Genomic DNA, 19,631 nt, shown 5'->3' with positions numbered 1-19,631 from the left:
TGTTGTAATTATCACAGAAGGAAAAAAAAAACATTACATAATACTTGCTATTCAAGATGTTGTGCTGAGCTGGGACCTACCTGAACCACCACCATCGCTCTCCAACTTTGCAGAACAGCTACAACAGAACACTTGTGTTTGTTTGTTGTGTGTTGTCTGAAAATACAATCTCACTTGAGTACACATGAGGTCATAATGCATTTAATCATTCCTTGGTGTCACAGACAAATCGTCTCTTAGATCAAGACAAACGGCTCCTTTTTTTTTTTTTTTTTAATCTTTTATTATATTGTGGGGGATTGCTGTGTGTACCCTCTATAAAATACATATAATATACTCTGAATCTAAAAACTGTAGAAAACCCTGGTCTGTCTGTCTCGCACTTTAGGACAACTGTATTGAAGGCACGCGCAAACACACTCGTCACACGCACACAAAGATGTAATAGACGCACATTCAGCCGCACACACGCACGCACCTTTACTGAGTTTAGCAGGAGGTTGGTTCAGTAAATAAAAGTTCAAATTAGACTTGGGCCCGTGTTTGTTTACAGTACAGGTGAGCTACAGGTACACAGACACAGCAGTGCTATCGGACATCACTGGGTGGAACCTGTGTCGTAGCGACAGAGCTGCAGTTTGTCAACGCCACCGTTGTTGTTGTGAAACGGAAAGACGCGATGTTCTGTCACAAGGAAACCAGCCTATGAAATAAGAGTAACACACTTCAGCAACACTTAACTTAGAGATTTTAAAGTTCTCAACATAAAGCGCGTCTCCGTCCAAAGCCGGTCGAAAGCGCCAGGCGCTAGCACCACGGTGTACCCGGGTCGCCGGGAGGCGGAGCTCTGTGTCTCTGGAGGAGAGTCCAGCGTTACAGGTGGGTGGGCCGATGCCGACGGCAGCGCCGCCATTGTCCAGTCGCCCAGCTGCGCGCACACACACATTTTCCAGACTGGCTGCGTGTAAACAGTGCTTTACGGGACAGCAAATTGTGATCCTCCTCTTCCCGTTCCTGGGCGTCGAAGTGGCTCAAAGTTCAACTGGTCTTGTCTGACGGAGACTCTAAAAGCGCAACACAGCGTCTATACACAAAAACAAAACGGAAAGAAAACGGAAAGAAAACGGAAAGAAAAAAACAAAAAGCAGAGAGGTAAAATGTTTTTGTGGTCCGACAGAGGCAGTCACGGCAGTCACGCAGACAAGCCTTGACTTTCAATGCCCGTCACTCTTGCTTCCCGTGTTCCTCATGGACCGATCCAGCCACCAATTTGAAAAACGACTTTGCACACACAAAGGGACCCGTTTGTTCATGTTGGTCAGAAGAGATTGTGCGCTGGGTTGGCGCCGGGAGGGTTTGTGGCGTGGCTGTTATACATACATATATATATATATAAAATTTCTTTTGTGTGGCGGATGGAGGTCGGGTGGACGCTTCTTTTTTTGGCCTGGGAGTGTCTCAGGTGTCAGCGACAGGTCCAATGGAGTCCTGCTCGGGGCTGTCCAGGAGACACGAGCTGTCTGGGGCGGGGGGGAGGGGAGAAGGGGCGGTGCCAGTCCCCGCACTGCAGTCCATGCATCCCTGGGAGACAACAAAAGCATTTACCGACTTGGACTCGAGTGACAGAAAGATGAAGAGCGTCTAAAGTGCTTGAGCATGTGTGTGTGTGTGTCTGTAGCTGCGTTTCCATGACAGTTTTTCGCAAAATATAAGCGATATTTCTACAGAGTACAATTGCAATTTGTAGGTGTTTCCATTGAATGGTGTGAGGCGCATAAACCGTAATTCTCGTAAAATCTCGTCCCACAAGATTTAAGAGAATTACGTTTGCTTTTGTTTGTTCACGTTTGATTGCTGTCAATAATGGTTGTTTTCGTATTTGTCTCTTTAATTACTTGTAAAAAATATTCTGTTTCCTCCTCCGTCCAAAAATAACGCACCATTTTCATTTGATAAATTCTACATCGATACGTCTGAAAACCCACCCCATGAGAGCATCGAAACCTTTTAGCCATATACAGTATGAGAGGTTTTTCGAAGCTACGGTGTATCCATGACAAGTTTTTTTATTGCAAAATTTGAGTTTTGCGCAATTCTAGGACTAATGGAAACGCAGCTTGTGTCTTTCCTCCCACCTGTGTGTCGATCTCTGGCGGAATTGTGCGCTGCTGAACCCAGGGGTGGACCTCGGCCAGCTCCTCTCTCTGCTCCTGGCTGAACCAGGGCTGCAGGGGCTGGAGCGCCCGCAGTTTGTCCCGGTCTTCTGCCAACACCTCATTCTGGTCCCTGGAGGGAAGGTTAAGACAGTTAAACAACTTTATCCTAACCTGAACCTTAACTCATCTGAAAAAACATAAAAAAGGATAGGTGTGTTATTACAGGCTCCGAGCGACAGTGGGCGCCTGCAGCTAAATGTTGCCACTCCTGTTCCAAAACAAATCGGGAATGAGAAGAATCCAGAAATATTACCGTAACGAGCCAATGGTCTTAAAAAAAAGCTCATCCTACAGCGTTCGTCTTAATAGGTCGACTCAGTGACTGGTTGGAACGATTGAACGCTGCGATTTGAGATATTGTGACACGATCGTGCTTGCACTCACAAGGTCAGATTAAAAAGAAAAAAAACAGAAAGATATGGGCCTGATATCTGCATGTATTAATGGATGTGTGTTTGCTGCATTACTTTATCAGGTCATTTGCCCTTGAGCTATCACATATAAGATATAACTTTGAGAAAAAAAACCAATGCTGAGCGTTGGAAAAATGACAGAACAAGGAGTAAATTTCACCGAGTCACAAAGAGGCCGAAATGAATCAGTTAGTAGCAAGCTGCAAAACTTGTGAGAGCACATTTGAAATTGGTAAATGACCGCTGCTTCTCTTCTGACCAAAATGTTCTGTTTTCAGTAAGTTGTTTTGTTAGAAAAGGTGACGCGTCTACCTGGTATGGACCTGGTACGTCATCATGACCCGGTCTGACGTGTGCTGGATCATGTTCCACAGCGAGTCCTCCACCTGCGTGTCAAAGTTGTGCTGGTGCTCTGCCGGCGTGTCCTGGCTTTTTCGAGCTTTGCGCGACGTGTCCGACGAATCGTTGCTGGCAAAGTATTTGCTGCTGTTGCTGCTGCCTGCAAGTCGGGAAAACAGTGGATTTGGTCACGCCGGCCCACTTTCGAAAAGGTTTAGTACCGTGTCATTATCATTTGTGGACTTGGTGACTTTTCACTAGTCACTCCTCTGGGGGCCAGTTAGACCCCTAAACAGCATTTTGGAGATGAAAGAAAGAATAAAGTGGTAAACTAAATCAACACATGTGTTTGAGAAAATGACCTGCAGAGACTAAACAGTTTGAAGATCTTACTTGGTGAACTGAGAATTTTAAAACTCAGGTTGACTGCTGGCCTTACTTGAAAAGAGATGCATTTGGAGACATTTTGAAGTGTGCCATTCACCTGTATGTGAGGTGGAGGTTCCATTGGAACCAGAACCAGAACCAGATCCCAGGGAGCCGCCAGACTCTCCCGACCCAGAGCCTGAGGCGTTGGAGCCGGTTCCTGACCTGGCGTCTTCCTGCAGCAGCAAGTCTAGCAGCTCGCTGGATGTGGACTGGGCATCGTGGTTCCCAGAAACACTGGGGTTGTCGCCCTGAATGAGGCAAGGGGACAGAACAGATGAGATCAAAATTATTTTATGTGCAGTTACTTCCCCCATCATCTCCTGCAGCCACATACTAACTATTGCGAATAAAACTAGTGTGTATTTATGTGAGAGACTAGCTGCGTGCCTATAGAATTGTGCAAAACCTAAATATCGCAAAAAAAACTTTGAAAAACCTCTCAAATATGGCTAAAAGGTTTTTATGCTTGGCATGCACTCACCTCATTGGCATGTTGTTCGTGGAGGCTCTCGGCGTGGTTGTGCCCAGTGCTGCCCTGGCCTTCGTTGGGCTTGGGCAGCTCTTCCTGGAGCAGGTTCAGCTGCAGCGGCGAACTCGAGCGGGAGCTGGAGAACAACGCGGGGGGCCCGGCGGCCTCCTCGTCTTCGCCCACCGAGGAGGTGGCTCGGGGCGAGCAAACCATGGCGGCGAGCGGGTTCTGATTCAGGGGGGCGGGCTGCACCTGGAACATGGGCTGGGCGTAGGGGACGTTTGCGGTGGCGAAGCCCGTCATGCTGATGGGCGCCTGGGGAAGCAATGTCGGGCCGGGGGGCGGGTAGATGGACGGGTAACCTGGAGTGAATGTCGGGTAGTTGGGCAGGATGACGGCCATGACGGGGGCCATGTACGGGTTGATGCTTTGGGCCGGCGCCATCGGCTGCAGGTTGTTGAAGTTCTGTATCAACTGAATGGGCTCCATCTGGACGGGCTGCATGCCCGTCAGGCTCTGCGGCGTCTGAATGACGCTGAAGTTGTAACTGAACTGGGTCTGGTCGGGTGGCTGCAGCACCATGGAGGCGGCCCCGGGCGGCTGCTGCGGCCGGGGCGGCTGCTCCAGACCCGGCTGGGTGGCCATCATGGGCAGGTAGGGCGCATGCAGCGGGGACGTCTGGCTGTAGGGCGGCCTCATCTGGGGCTGCGAGGACTCCGAGGAGGGCCAGGAGGACTTGGGGCAGAGCGGCGAGGCGTAGCTGTCCGAGGAGCCCTGCGGCTTGGGCCGCTTGTGCCGGGGCTTCCCTCTCCGCGAGCGGTTCAGGCCACCGGCGCTCAGAGGACGTGTGTAGTCACCTGAGAGGGTGAGCAGCAGAGGTGGGAGTGAGTCACACATGTGCAAGACGCCAGCAAGTCTCAAGTCTTAACCTTCAAGTCTGAAGCAAGTCCCAGGCTACTGTGGTGAGAATCAAGCAAGTCAAGTCAAGTCATACAAAAATCTGATCGTCTACCCCAGTTTCCACATTTAAACCAGTAAAGACGGTGATACACACTTTGACTTTTACTTCAATTGATTTTTGAGCCGCAGACCTTGCGTAGCGCTGTTCTCTTATTTAGAGCATCATCGACAACATAATCCTTCAACACAAATTGAATTATTCTTGGTCTAGCCGCCTCCATGACTGCCGCTCGTGTTGATCTGTCGACCGCTGTTGGTCTGCGTGCAGTGTGCGTTGCACTGCAAAACCACCAGATTGCGCTTCAAAATAAAACACATTTTCTAATGAAATCTAAAGAAATCAGCAAAAAAAACTGCAAATATTTCATTTAAAAAAAGTCAAGTCATGAAGACCAAGTCAAGGTCAAGTCCAGTCTTTTATCAGTGTTAGTCTAGCAAGTCTCAAGTCCTCAAATTTGTCAAGTCATGTGACTCAAGTCTCCTATCTCTGGTGAGCAGCAATCGTTAACGGAGGTGCTCATGACAAATGCTCAGTCGGCTTTAAAAAAGGAAAAAAAAGAAAAAAAAGGCCGACCTGGATGGTGGGAGTGAGCCATGGAGCTGTTGTCCAGCTGCAGGTAGGAGCTGTAGGGACTCTGGAGGATGCGGTGGCGGAAACGGTCGACGTACTCCTGCTCCTCCTTCTGGGTGTGGGCCGACAGCACCTCTTTGGTGAGGCCGACGAAGCGCCGCTCCTCGGTGGGGGGGCTCGGGGCGGGACGGGTTGGTGCCGGGGCGGCGTCGGCGGGCTCGCTACCCATCGGGGCATCCTCCAGCGCCGTGGCTTCTGCAGCGAGCAACGGACGACGCAAGTCTGAGACGGAGCTACGGCGGAACATCCGAACTGGGTCGAGCACACGGTGAGATCTGCGAGAACACGGTACCTGATTCTGGCTGCGGCACGTGGACGATGGTGCTGCTGTAGGAGCACTGGCTGGTGACGGAGACGACGCTCATGGCTTTGGTTGACAGGGTGATGTCTGTGAGCGGAGCGCCGACCACCGCTGCCGCCGTGGGCGCCACCGAGACCCCGCTGTCCAGCACCACTGCGAGGGAACAGGATAGCAGAGAGTTGAAATAGAGCAGATGCTTCTGTGACGCAACTGTTTGTTGCATGCGCGCTTGCTTGCTTGTGTGTGTGTGTGTGTGTGTGTGTGTGTGTGTGTGTGTGTGTGTGTGTGTGTGTGTGTGTGTGTGTGTGTTCACACCGTCTGAGCTTGTCTGAGCAGTTTCAGCAACTCCAACAGGCTTGTCATCTTCAGAGGTAGAGGACGAGGAAGATGAGGTGATGAGAGAATGAGCGTTGCTCTTCCGCTTGAGGGCCGGACCAGTGCAGCTCTCCAAATATCTGAGACAACAATGACAACAACAACAATAAAAAAAAAACAGATGAGTGAATTCAAGTGGCATTGAATTAGGGATGATGGGATGAAGACGCAGCGTGGCGACGACCCCGCAGCCGACCTGATGATGTTGTCCACACAGTTGATCTGCTGATAGGAGGGAATGTGTGTTTGCTTCCGGTTTTCCTCATGGTCTCTGACCTCGGGGGTGCAGCCAGCGGGGGGCAGACGAGCTTTTGGGAAGAGGGAAGGGTCCTTTCAGTCAATGTGAAAACTTCTCTGTGATGTATGGAAAACTATTCTCACGTTTCTGTTTTTTTTTTTGTTTTTTTTTGCTGCCTTACCCGTCGTTTGTTTCCCAAGAAAAGATATTTTATGGTTGGAGCTCAGATATGCCTGCTGTCCCCAAGTCTTTACTCTGTTGACATCAGCACAGATCTGCTGGAGGGTCATCTGCAAAACACACACATACACACACACACAGGCATGGTCAGCCACGGCAGCAGTGTCAACTCTCTGGCTCAGCAGATGTGATTGTGATGCAGCGACTCACCGGCTCCCGGTGGGAGTCCTCCCACAGGTTGCCGTTGCTGTCGCTGGAAGAGCCGACGCTGATGTAGTGCTCGTGAGAGCCGTTACTTCCTAAACTGCCGTAACCGCTGGAGCCATTGTTGTGGACCGGCTGTCGAAACAGAGAACAGCTTCATATGAAGAGGTTCTGCTTTTGCTTGTTCTATGCTAGAAACAAAAATATGCAAGACAAATGAGACATTTGGAATCTTACGGACCTGCAGGAAAAGCTTGTAGATCTTTGCTTGGAGGTCTTTGATCTCCTCGTGGGTGACCGGAACGCTCTCCTTCGTCGGGGCAGCAAACACGTCCTCGTTTAACGGGCTCCTGGTGGGGAAGCAACAACGGGACCATTAAAAACACGACAGAGCAGCCCGTAGTTGGCGACTCCTTTCAGCACAGTCGCCACTTACGTCCTGACTTTGTGGCGACCGATGATGAAGGCCACCTTGCGGCTCCAGGGGTTGATGAAGCTGGACCAGCTGGTGTCCAGGGTGATGTGGTCGCCATTCTGGCAGCGGAGGCGCACGGGAGAGTGCTCGAATGGAGACTGTCCTGCATACTTCAGGACTGGAAGATGAAGCAGTAGGAAAGACTCATTAATCACCCTGTATGTTATTTGTGTTTTAGACCCCCCCCCCGTGAAAACATTTGAAATGAAAGCTTGACTAATTAAAAATAACAAATTTTGAGACACATACTTTTCCGGTGCATGGACAGCATGAGGGGGCGGTCGTCTGGGTGGACGCAGGTCAACAAGGACGAGCCAATCAGATCCTGAGGGAGGTATCCCAGCAGTGGCACGGCCCTGTGACCGGTAACCAATGATTTAGTCCAATCAACACGCCACTTACAAATGAAACCTGTTCATTTCAAGTCTTGATTGTGCGCACGCTTCTTCACCTGTCATCCACTTCTAGGAATGCACAGCTGGGGGAGTGAGTGGTGGTGAAGATGCGCTTGTCCAGGGGGATCCGAGGTGCTGCACAGATAAATCAGATTATTATGATAGTTTAAAGAATTTGTCATTCTGAATTTTAGTCTAACGTTAGAAATTCCTGTTGTTTAACACCTCACTGCTATTATTTTACCTTCGTATCCCGAGATGATGCGCTCAGCCAACGCCAGGCAGCACGACTCCTTCTCCTCTCCTCCTGTTCCACCCTTTCCCTCAACCTTCAGCAGATATGGCGTTATCCGGAAAGGGTTGTAACGCATTTCGCCTTCACGGTCCTTACCAGCCCTGAAAATCATGGATCGAAAAACTTTAGCACAGATTGAAAGATTCATTTTTTTCAACAAAAGATCCCGGAGAGATTAGAATTATAGAACTGCTGATTTGCTGAACATTTTTTACTGAAAATTCCAATTGATTTAAAAAGAAAAAGACAATGACTGAATTTACAATGACCTGATTCTGCAGAAAAAGGACTTGACCTGGGCGCAGTCAAACAAAACCCCTCCTGCAGGAAGAGAACATCATTTATCAGCCAGTCATTTAAATTTAATTTCCCTGTCTCACATTTAACAGTTAAGTCCAAAGTACAATTCAGTTTTACTATAGCTTGGTTAAACATATTAAACTATAAAAGAGAGTTGTTCACCTTTAAAATACACAGAATCATTTACCTCACTTGGTGTTTGAAATGAAGAACAAAAAAAAAAAAAGAATGTAGAGAGGAGGTCTAAACACACCTGTGTGCGAGTTGCTCCAGGGCGGCATGTGCAGCTGAGCCGTGTGCGAGTAGAACACGTTGACGTCCTGGTGGAAGAGGAGCTCCACGAACTTGGCCGACTCCAGGAACTTCCTCTTGCAGCAGAGGATGCTGGGAGCCTGCTCCGACGCGTACATCACGCGGCCGCTCGACAGCGAGAAGACCACCACGAAGGAGTCCTACAGACGGACAGACAGAGGGAAACGTGAAAAAAAAGAAGCCACACAGGCGAGCCGGGTCAGACACAGACACGCAAAAGCAGTAAAGACACATTCACTCATGCACACGCACCCGACCGTGAGGCAAAAAAGGACAAACCAGCAGATATGTGTACAGCTGCCGCTGGTATTAAATCAATAAGGAAAAAAAACCCAAATGAATAAACAACTCCTGCTGTAGCTGCCTTACTGGCTGTGGCTGTGGCAGTGGTGATTGTGCCCGAGTGCACGTTAAGCATACCGTGTTTTTCAGCGTGTGCTCCGAAGTGACCCGCTCCAGCTCCTCCAGGGTGCAGATGCTGGCGTCTTTCCTCTCATCCTGGCCGTTGCGCATCAGCAGATTGTAATACTCGCTGTTGGCTACAGGGGAACGCAGAGAAAACGAGCAGCGTTAATGAGGTTCCGAGAATCAAGAAAATGAGTCTGACGGTGGTTCCCATTGGGTTTAGGACGGTGATGGGTGTCACTGGACATGTCACCTTGCACTTGTTTGACACAGTTGAGGGCGTAATGCAATGCCTCCACCGTGCTGGCCTTGCTGCGACTGCGCTTGTCGGACGGCAGCCTCTTCTTCATCTCAGCCACTGTGCTCATCACCTCTTTGTGAGCGTGACCTTTGCCACCGTCTATGTTCTCACTGCTACAAACACAGTTGGAGAACAATAGAGTGGAGTGAGAGCAACTCATCACATTACCATGACCTCAATGACATTCTAAGCAAACATTTTCAAATTTTAAAAGGGTGAATAGAGCAACAAGAGTGTCTGTGTATCTGTAAATGTAATCTTCTGAAACTAAGTCAAACAAAAATCAAAAAACTCAGTGAGTGGTAACAAAAGTATATGTATCATTTTTATAAAAAAAAAATTAAAAAATCAATTACTGCATTATTAGGATGGATATAAACCAACAAAGCCCAATATGTAACATTTAAAATGAACTACTTGCATGAAACGTGATTTAAAAAAGTACAAATGACGTTTCATTTGTAAATGATCAGCGTTTATTTTATCATCACATAAAGAGTGAGTCCATTTACAAGGAGGTGACCATGTTTTCACTGTACTTCTGGTTTTGTAATGTATCCCTGACACCAGAGTGGGTGTGAGACAGTAAGTGGGACACCAGAAAACAGGAGTTGACGTCAACACTCCCTGCAGTAACACTCTCTTACCATTAGGTACTTCTAAATGTGACATAGTGGGCCTTTAACATAAATTATTTGAGATGAATACCTCTTTGCTGACGACGAGGTGGAGCCCATGGCGCTGCAGGGACTGCGATTGGCCGAGGACGAGAGGTCATGTGACGTGCTCGTCATCTCCTCGTCCCCACCTGAGGCTCCGCTATCCTCCCTCCTGAGGCATGCCGACTGCGAGCCTCCATCCTGCCGTCCTAACGACAGCACCCCCTGCCCTGCGTCGCCCCCTGTTGGCGGCGTTAGCGAGGACTCCTCCCTGTCGGCGCCGCTGTTGCCCCCAGGCATCTCCGTCTTTTGGTCGCACATCAACAATAGCTTCTCCGGCAGTCAGCTGACGTCTTCATATGGGTAACAACGATGTCCATGTGTGTGACAATCAATTGTCTTTGATTTAGTCGGGGGCAGAAACCTTTTAATGTGCCGGAAACCCTGCAAGAAAAACAAAATCTGTCTCAAATAAAAATCTGCGAGGTCAGTGAGAGGAATTGCATGATCAGATTAAAGTAAAAATGTTAGACTATCCCAGGATATAAACATCTGTGTGAGTAAGTGTGTGTGTGTGTAATTCTGTGTTTCATCCCCTGCAATGTGAATGGCTCACAGACGGCCTCGTTAACTAATGCGTTTACTGCATCTGACCATCACAATGAGCCGCTGCCGTCTGACACGGTGACTCACGACACACGGTGGCTCATATTTAGCCCCCTGCAGATCTCCAGCAGAGCAGCGCAGCACCAGCAAAAGTCTGCTGCTGCACAGCACTAAGGCGGCAACAACACATCGGTCATCCAACAGCTGATGGAAGCAGGAAAATTTTACTCATTCGTTCCAATTTTAGAACGGCCAAATGTCCCTGCAGTCGCTCTGACTGAGGCCCCTCATTGAAAGCTCGCAGACACAAGACAGCAACTTGTCCCCGAGTGGCTTTAAATCAAAGCAGCATGGAGGCAGAGAAATAGCAACCAAGAGGTAAAAGTGATCTTTTGGTTTTTGAGCAGAGCTGACTGCAAGATAGTTTATGTCAGGAGCATCATGTCAACAACTCAATATCTATGGACACTGTCATCTATGTGATCCCTTTGCCGTTTTGTAACTAGACAACCATAAAGCCAGATTAACTGTCAGACGTGAATCACCCTTGGCATGTTTTTTTTTTTTGGTTTCCTCGAGCACAGGTTGACACGAACACAGTTGCACTGCTGCTTACAGTGGCTGTATGACTTTCGCGAATGGCCAAAAAGGGAAAAGAAACTGTCTGTGTCAAAAGACAGCACGACAAAGTCAAGATGCTGCACCCGTAATGTAACAACTGGTAGGAAAGCTATTTTTTTTTAAATGGGCTTCCGTTGATTTTAAGTGCCCGCAGCTGCAGAATGTTCCACATGATACATATGCTAAATGCATTCCAGCACTCGAGACATCCTGAACAGAGCTTCTGAAACTGCTTCAATTTTATGAAACCTGAACTCTGTGGAAAATGCAGTTAGGGAAGATGAATTGACTCGGTGGATGGCGTTGCATAGAGCCTCGGTTATGAGTAACAGGTTGACAACTAGTGCTTCTTACTTCAGCTCGTCCTTTGTTACGTTTTACTTGCTAAAAGGCTAAGGCTGTTCGACAACACTTCAAAAACAATAAAGCCTCTACGTAAAAAAACACTAACCACTACTTTTTCCAAACCCCCTGAACTGCCAAATCAAAAGCTGGAAACTTGAAATCATATTTGGTGTTTGACTGAGGCCAAACTGTGCCTCTGGGAAGTCCTCTGTAAGGCCTCACATATTCATCGATGAATGCAACAAAGACTGCAAACAAGCAAAATCAAGAGCTGATCTTATTACAAAGAGACAGATGGTCGAAACAAATTGAGACATGCCAAATACTTACCAATATGGAAGCTGATGGCTGGCGGCATAAGCGTGTAATGGAATTTAAGGGAATCATAAAATTATATAATCACATTCACTGACCGTCAATGTGCAGACATGGGTCCATCACACAAATCAAGATTCAACGTGATCGCATGATGGGTAACAATAAAACAAAAATGGCAAACTGAAAAAAACAAACAAAAAAACAACACAACTGGCATCTTCAAGCCAAGTATTCCTGACATGAGAAGCTTTACAGATCACCGCATAGACTACACAACTAAATAAAATACACGCAATGCCATCAAATGACAAACGGGACAATGACATTTGGTACAAGCGCCCGTCGTTAACTCGGCCATTTTCTCTGAGGAAAACAAACCTCGTCAAACTTCAACAAAGGGGCCCCGACGCGCAATCCCACTGAAAACAAACCTGACACTTGACGGATTGTAACCAACCCCCTCCCCACACGAACCCAATAACCTCAGTCACCACCAACCAGCTTACGGAGAGACACATACACTTACTACTGCAGGAAACTTGGCCAAGTCGCCAGGCTTTAACCCTACACCAACGTGTTGACAAACATCTCGCCAACCAGCTACCACTATTTAATGAGACACTCTAAAAACAGCAATGCAATTGCGCGTAATTAAATTGTTACCAAAAAGCTGAAAATTGTATTGTACATTTACAAATGCTTTGCACAGATACGCGTTGCGATTCTAACGGCAAGCCGAGCAGCTATCCCCAATAAACAGGACAATTATTAAGAGTCTAGGTGGCAAACATGTTTCACATATAAGTTATTTATTTATTTACATCGACTTGATAATGGATTGTGTATTAGTTCGGTGGGCTGAACGTCCGACGAGGCAAAACTCGATTCTTGACAGACACGCTATTTAGCTAACAGATTAGCAGTCCGCGTCGACCCTAAGCGTGTCGCTGCTGCGTTATCCAACAATCTCCAGCGTTCATTTTAACATTCCGCAATTTACGCTGACGGCAACACACAAAGGCACGAGGCCAAGGCTTTTTTCTTGTTATTGACACCCAGCCGTTCTCGATGCTGGGGAGCCGCGACTGCGTTGGTGAGCTAACCGAGAGAGACACACCGCGAGCGGACGATCCAAAAACGCTGTCGAATCCGCAATGCACAATGTTTTACCTTTTTCGTCTCCACGTAGGGTCTACACTTGACGAGACAACAAAATTAAACTATTATGACATCAATATCTCGGCCATTTCAGAGGTATTTCCTTGATAATGTCCCACTCACGGAGATATTCCGTCATCCACTTTCAAAGCGCTTGACACATTTGTGCAACGTGAGAGCCGCGGCCCGAAGCCACGCCTTCTCATAGCTGATTGGCCGAGCGTCATGCGAATCTGTCGCCTGATTGGACGCCGCCACAGGTCGAATCGAGGGGAGGTCCGAAATGTAGCGGTCTGTCAGTGGCTTGCCGCGGATTCACGTGGATCTCCATGTTATGCAACACGTCGACAACAAGCGAGTGTTGAATGGCAGAATGCGCATGCAAGCAAGCAGCGGCCCGACTGCCCCTCGTCACTTCTGCCCAGGCCGTGCGCCATTTAGCGTGCGGAGAAGCGAGAAGCAGGGGAGACTGTTATAGTATATACCACTTTACATTGACACACACACACACGCGCACGCACGCACGCACGCACACACACACACACACACACACACACACACACACACACACACACACACACACACATCCTGGAAGAGGGATTAATGCTTCCCAATATGATGTTATGTAAGGATTGGCTGGCTTTCCTTGGCGGTTTTCTGTCTTACCGTACCTCAGCCAGGACTCTTCGCACTATTACAGAGTAATTTTTTTTTTCTTTTCTTTTTTTTTCTTTTTGATGTCAGATTGACGTTATCAGATAAAGGCGGGCTTCCGGATACATGCGACACTGGTCTGCTTGCGGGCACCGCCCACACACAGGCCGCTTCGGGCGGCACTAATGAGGTAACGATGTGGACGGACGGTCTCATCTCAGGCCCCTGTCTCTTCCTCTCCACACAGTGCATGGACAGACACGCTGTGGATGACGCATTGTTTAGATCTCAAAAAGATGAGATTGCGGTAATTTTTAAAAACATCTCATTAGAAAATTCTATTTTGGATGGAGAGGTTATTCCAGTGCTAATCCTTCTGAGAACATCTCTCTTGCACATGTTAGCCTGAGCTTGAGCAAATCCATTTCCTAGACAACTTTAATAATTAAACACAAGTTAATTAATTTCACAGTCAACACCTGCAAAAAATACCATATATGTAATTTTGCAATTCCACTTTATGTCAACACAACAACCCTGTATCGTCAACCACAGTATTCCTAACGATTAACTTGAGGCAACTGGACTTATTTTACCTTCTTGGCAAAAACCGTCTTCAAGTATTATGATTAACTCAATAACTGGGGGCCTTCACAGACATATTACCCAACAGATCTTTAAGAGAAACAAATGAGTCTCTGTCCAGCGTTGCTTTGGTTTTATTGATGTAAAATATCACAGGTCCCAAAATGAGGAATTGCATTTGAGATGTACTTAATGAGACATGGGCATGGCTTGGACTCTCATGCCAAAGTGAGAGGAAGAATTTGATGATAATGTCATGGTTTGGGGATCAGAAACCTGGAATGTGAATGGTTTGTGAGGTTTAAAAATTGCACACAATTCACAAAGGAGTGTTGTTTAATTATTTCACAAAGACAAGAAAAATATACGACAGAGTAATTCATAAGTCATCTGTCTCATTAAATTCATTTTATTTTTAATAGAATGTGAGAAACAGCAGGAAATACAATTTTGATGTTGGTATGCAATATATTACACTGCCATTATCTAACATTGTCTTAATTTCAATACTCAAACACAAGGCTCGGCAGCGGTGAGAATCTAAATTAGACTGTACACTCTTCTAATTGTTAGTTAAACCTAAAAAAAAAGTTATCAGAAGTAGGTGAGGGCTAAAATGCCACACTCAAAAAAGTACTTTGTATCAATGAGATTGGATAAGACCAGGAGCAAAAACAAAGGACTTTGTTTTAGTGTGATAAACTCAGCAGAATAAGCAAGCAGCACAGTATTTATTCAGACACTCAGAGCATCCAAAGGCACAATTCTTAACTGGCTGATGGTATGTCATCAACAATGTGTGGCAGGATTTTGCTCTGATGGCAAAACATTTAAAGGCAACTGTCTGCTACTCTTAATTTTGTTGTAGTACACATATTTAAGAAAAAAGTTTTTTTTGCATTACTTTTTAAACTGAGTATCAAAGTATGAATGTGTTTAGTGTGGAGGTTGCCACTGTTGTGCAGCCCCATCGACAAACGGAGTATAAATATATCAAAATTTTCCCTGAAATGACTTTTACTTGTAGCTTTGCCATTTGATTTCTAAACTGTCAAATCGTCCATCGAGATCACAGACTGCACTCATCAGTAGTGGCACTGGTAACAGTATGAAGTTCCCAATATTAACACTTGCTTGGCAGAACTCATATTGACAGATTAGCTGTGTAGAATATTGATTTTGACTATAAACAGGTGAAAGCACTGAAGTGAACAGCAAAAGAAATTTATTTACATTGCCTCAAATAAACTCTATTTGCTGCCAAACGTGTATACAGGCAACATTTTCTGGGCGAGGCGAAGGTTGGGAGGGGGGTGGGGGGTGCACATCTTCAAAGGCACTTTTCTATATCTGGCACGCAAAATAAATGGCTATTAATAATACATAAAAATAGCTACAAAGTGGAGGAGAGCTTTGAAAACATTCTTCAGTTCTAGTCCTAAGGCTGGATAATGTGGATGGATGTGTTGGCGTTCTGAGAAAGAATTTTCTTATAGATTCGTGAGAATTAAATCCTACGAACATCTGTTATTCTCTTTGGCACATGGCATGGCACTCGAATGTCACGTTGTAGTGGCAACTGTTTGATCTGTGGTGACGCAATGTCAAACAGGTACAAATACAGGTAATATCACAATCTTTCGCTCAGAACGCAAACACACGCAAACACAGGGCAACCCAGGACAAGGAATGAATACCGTCTGCAGGAGGGGGAAACTGTCGTGGAGCTCAGTAGCCGAAAATCATGTGACGTCTTCTTCTGACACATTCATGGTGTACAGTGCTTCTCTCCTCCTTCGCTGTTGCTCCTCCTCTTGTTGCTGGTTTACGAAGCACTCCAAACTGTGCAGGAAGAAGGCGAGCGCATGTTAGACGTTTATGCAAACTACCAAAACCCGAAAGGTCAATAAATGCAGCAGTTACATATTTCAATTGCACAAATGCACTAACTGTAGATGCCAACGCAGTATATGCAGGTCAAACTGTTACCGCTCTTGTTTATGTGACATACCAAATACATGAGTATTCCAAGTAGTATACAAGCATCCAGTGGTGGGACTTGTTGCTTAACTGGAACAGTGTAACTAGCTTTGCAATAAGAATCTCTGTGGTTGATACTTACTGATGATGATGACGACGATGATGACTAGAACAGCTATTAGGATGGCCCACATCTGCAAAAGACAGTAGTTATGACAAAGTCAGTGGTCTTTTTTTTTTTTTAGATAAATTGTTAGTTAACATGTAAGAGGGATATGATTTAAACATTCCAATGCTTTTATTCTGCTGTCACATTAGATAATTGCGATGACTACTTTGATATGGATTTCAAGAGCAGAACAACAAAAAAATGCGTTGTTCTGCTCAGTGTGTTTAATCAAGCTCACTACCATTAAAGCTATGCAGTTTTTGTTTTTTAGTAAAATTAAGTATTTTCATTTATTGTAGGTCCAATGGGCTGCCTTGATTTGATTGAACACTGTTGTCACCTTGCAGTTTTTCCACCAGTACTTCCTCTTCAGTTTTGCAGCGCTGGTCTCAAACTGGGACGCTCCAGCCTGAAGCGCGTCTGCACGGTCATCCAGCTCAGACAACTTCTGGTCGCGCTCCAGCACTTTGTCCACATTGACACGCATTATATCTACCACCTGCACACAAAAGTTTCATTTATGTTTATTATTGTATATCATTTCATCATTTTTTCCCCCGATGATTGTCAAAATGTGTGATGAGTGGTCTGTTAAAAGGTTCAAATGTTTCATTTTTATTCAAGTCATTTTTAGAAGCAAACACTCAAAAAAGAACAAAAATGTTTTAATATAAAGGGATTATAAAAAAAACAATATCTGAACACTGTAATGGTAGACATTTTGCAAAGAGACAAAATCAAAAGATCACGCCTTAGAAGGTAATAAAGAAAAGAGCAAACACTCAGGCTAATCAAACCAGAGAGCATACAATGCCCACATGTGCTGCTGATCTACAAACCCCATATTGCCCCTCCCCTCCGCAGGGTGGAGAGGAGTGCGTAGGCTCATGCAGGCCTTACATAACCTCAGCGATTATATAATCTTCTGACGACCAATCGGAGGCTCTGTGTGACACTCAGGTTAAAGTTCTGCATGGGAGGGGCTGAAGTCTACGTCTGAGAGGACCGGAAAAAAAACACCATCAGAGGATTAACAGTGAAACGGCAGTTGGTGCGGCACCCACTGTTAACTAACAGTAGCCCTGGCACACTTTTAGGTAATGTGTTAAAACTGGAGAAGACGCTGCATTTGCTGCATATTCTCATGTGATATGACATGTGAACAACGGGCTACCGATGCAACACTGTGGTGATTCATGACACTACTGCCAAGGCTTACGCAAGTCTCTGTTCGAGGCAGTCGTCAAGGAAGAAGGGAGTCACACAGAGAGAACGGAGTACACACTGGTGCTCAATAATTTTTTTGGGCAAGCTGTGAAGCATAATACACACTTGAGGTTACCACTGCCGCTCAAAAGAACAGAAAGTTCAAGCAAGAAGACTTTTTCCTGAAACTGTAATTTAAAAAAGAAAAAAAAAGAAACTGGCTTTTAAAAAGAAAAACTATTCCTGGAAAATTGAATAAAATCTCCAAATGAGAAATCACAAACTGAATGTGTTTGCTTGCAAACGCAGAATGTCTTTTCCAGTCCCTCAATACAAGGTCCAAGTGTATTTTGTAAAAAGGGGAAAACCTTGCCTGTTACATAACCCTTCATAATACTCTCACCAGTTAAACGTGGCAGTAAGACAAATCGATATAACACGCTGCCTAAAAACAGAAGGAGTAGGGTGCAAAAGAACTTGTGTACATCTACAGTGGACAAGACCATTGACTCACAGTGTGATAATCATGTATAATTTATAAGATTATCAGTATAAATTATGTCTACTGAATTGTCCTCAGTTTTGTTTTTGTTTTTGTTAAATAACTTACATATGCCAAAACCATCCACACCTTTATTGAAATGATGGTAATAGTATTGTAAGAAAAAAATATATATAAAAAAGATGACCAACCCAAGTATCTCAGCTCATAAAGCCATAAGAAGAGCTGTGTCTCACCTCGTCCACCTGGGCCTGGGTTTGCTGCAGGCGCTTGTTGCTGGATCCAGCACCTTCTGGACCAGGGGCTGACCTGGTGACACAGTGATTAATCCTTCATGTTAACAATGAGGAAAATTAAATTTTGCATATGAGGTTGTTTAATCCACAAAGCTTGTATGATTAATAAACTCTTACTCGTGTATCTCTAACAGTCCACAACTTGCAACTTGGAGATTTAAAGGTATCTTAAGTTGGTTTGATATTTGATTCCTTCCAAGTAATGCAAGAGCAGAACATTTGGTCCATATTTTACAAACCTTAACACAGAAGAACTATGACATTTTCATTAAACAGAGCCCTGAAGAAAAAGAAAATGTTGGTTTCCGAATCCACACCGCCACCTACTGGTGAAAATAAACCAAATTCAATCTGGCAATCGGCCAGAGTTTTTGTTTGTTTGTTTTTTAATGGAATTAAATGACTCACTGTGTCCTGGTGGCTTGAACAACTGGAGATGGATCAACTCTTACTCTCAACAAGCAAAATCTATGGATACATGCTCCCTACAAACACTAACCTTAAAAATATTAACATTGTTGACAAGATCGATGAAAAATTCTGCATGACAAACGCACCTAATGTATAGATGGACATGACAAACATGAGCTTTATTGGTCCATTTTGATAAGCACATCCTCATACACAAGGAAGAAGTACAACACCCATCTGAGCATAGTACATATATACATATAATATTATAATAATATGCTTCTGGACTTAATTTTAATTTTTTTATAAATTAAAGAGAAAAATGTTGTTTGGCGTCTTTAGAATGCAACTTGACTTAAGGTAGAAAAGGAACTCGAAGCACAAGATTGGAAAAAGGAGGTTACGATGACCGAGGACAATCACCGCAGAGCATGCTGCTAGAGAGATAAAAGCAAAGGCGTACAAACATCAGTCATCATTTGGGACTCAGTAATGTTGCCACCACTTAAATATTTCAGTAGTTTCAATGTGTGATGCTCATTAAGGAAAAAAATCTGTCAAGTTTATTCTGAAGTCATGTCAAAGGAGCAGCAGTAATTCATGCTCCCAACATAGTTTGTGGATATGAGCACAAATGCTTGTCCTTTGATTTATGTAGTTTATAATGTAATATCCATTGGAGGCCTCAAGAGAGGGGTCTTAAATGTGCTGCAAATATCACACATTTCTGTAGCTGGAGGTAGAACTGACAAATTGGCAGTACCATTGTGATTGTTACATGGCACACCTTGTCTCGCCTTTGCATGTGTGTGTTTTTCGGGACTGAGCCTCAGCGAATTTTTATTTTATTTTTAACGTGATGCATATTAGCTGGGCTGGTTAA

At 45.3% G+C, this 19,631-nt stretch overlaps 2 protein-coding genes across 2 annotated transcripts; both read right to left on the bottom strand.

Annotated features, from left to right (window-relative positions):
- Positions 1-182: 182 nt before the first annotated feature.
- On the bottom strand, positions 183-13,122 carry per3 (period circadian clock 3). Its single transcript, XM_076050172.1, has 22 exons — positions 12,958-13,122; positions 9,947-10,341; positions 9,191-9,351; positions 8,953-9,071; positions 8,474-8,672; positions 8,190-8,241; positions 7,870-8,021; positions 7,682-7,760; positions 7,480-7,586; positions 7,192-7,348; positions 6,997-7,105; positions 6,762-6,890; positions 6,553-6,661; positions 6,330-6,441; positions 6,074-6,213; positions 5,750-5,911; positions 5,401-5,652; positions 3,879-4,723; positions 3,453-3,645; positions 2,942-3,128; positions 2,136-2,286; positions 183-1,581 (listed from the first exon to the last, which is right to left on the bottom strand). The coding sequence occupies exons 2-22, from the start codon at positions 10,216-10,218 to the stop codon at positions 1,459-1,461; spliced, it is 3,810 nt and encodes a 1,269-aa protein (XP_075906287.1). The 5' UTR covers positions 10,219-10,341; positions 12,958-13,122; the 3' UTR covers positions 183-1,458.
- Positions 13,123-14,570: 1,448 nt separating this feature from the next.
- Positions 14,571-18,853, bottom strand: vamp3 (vesicle-associated membrane protein 3 (cellubrevin)). The gene is made up of 5 exons (XM_076050171.1): positions 18,837-18,853; positions 18,278-18,350; positions 16,674-16,832; positions 16,307-16,358; positions 14,571-16,026 (listed from the first exon to the last, which is right to left on the bottom strand). Exons 1-5 carry the CDS (start codon positions 18,851-18,853, stop codon positions 16,010-16,012), a joined length of 318 nt encoding a protein of 105 aa, XP_075906286.1. The 3' UTR covers positions 14,571-16,009.
- Between the last annotated feature and the right edge of the window lie 778 nt (positions 18,854-19,631).

This window comes from Nelusetta ayraudi, unplaced genomic scaffold (genome assembly GCF_046127955.1).
Source record: "Nelusetta ayraudi isolate G7.1 ecotype Tasmania unplaced genomic scaffold, CSIRO-AGI_Nayr_v1 ptg000124l, whole genome shotgun sequence".
In the NCBI taxonomy this organism is placed as follows: domain Eukaryota; kingdom Metazoa; phylum Chordata; class Actinopteri; order Tetraodontiformes; family Monacanthidae; genus Nelusetta; species Nelusetta ayraudi.
This window is presented reverse-complemented; position numbering and strand designations above follow the sequence as displayed.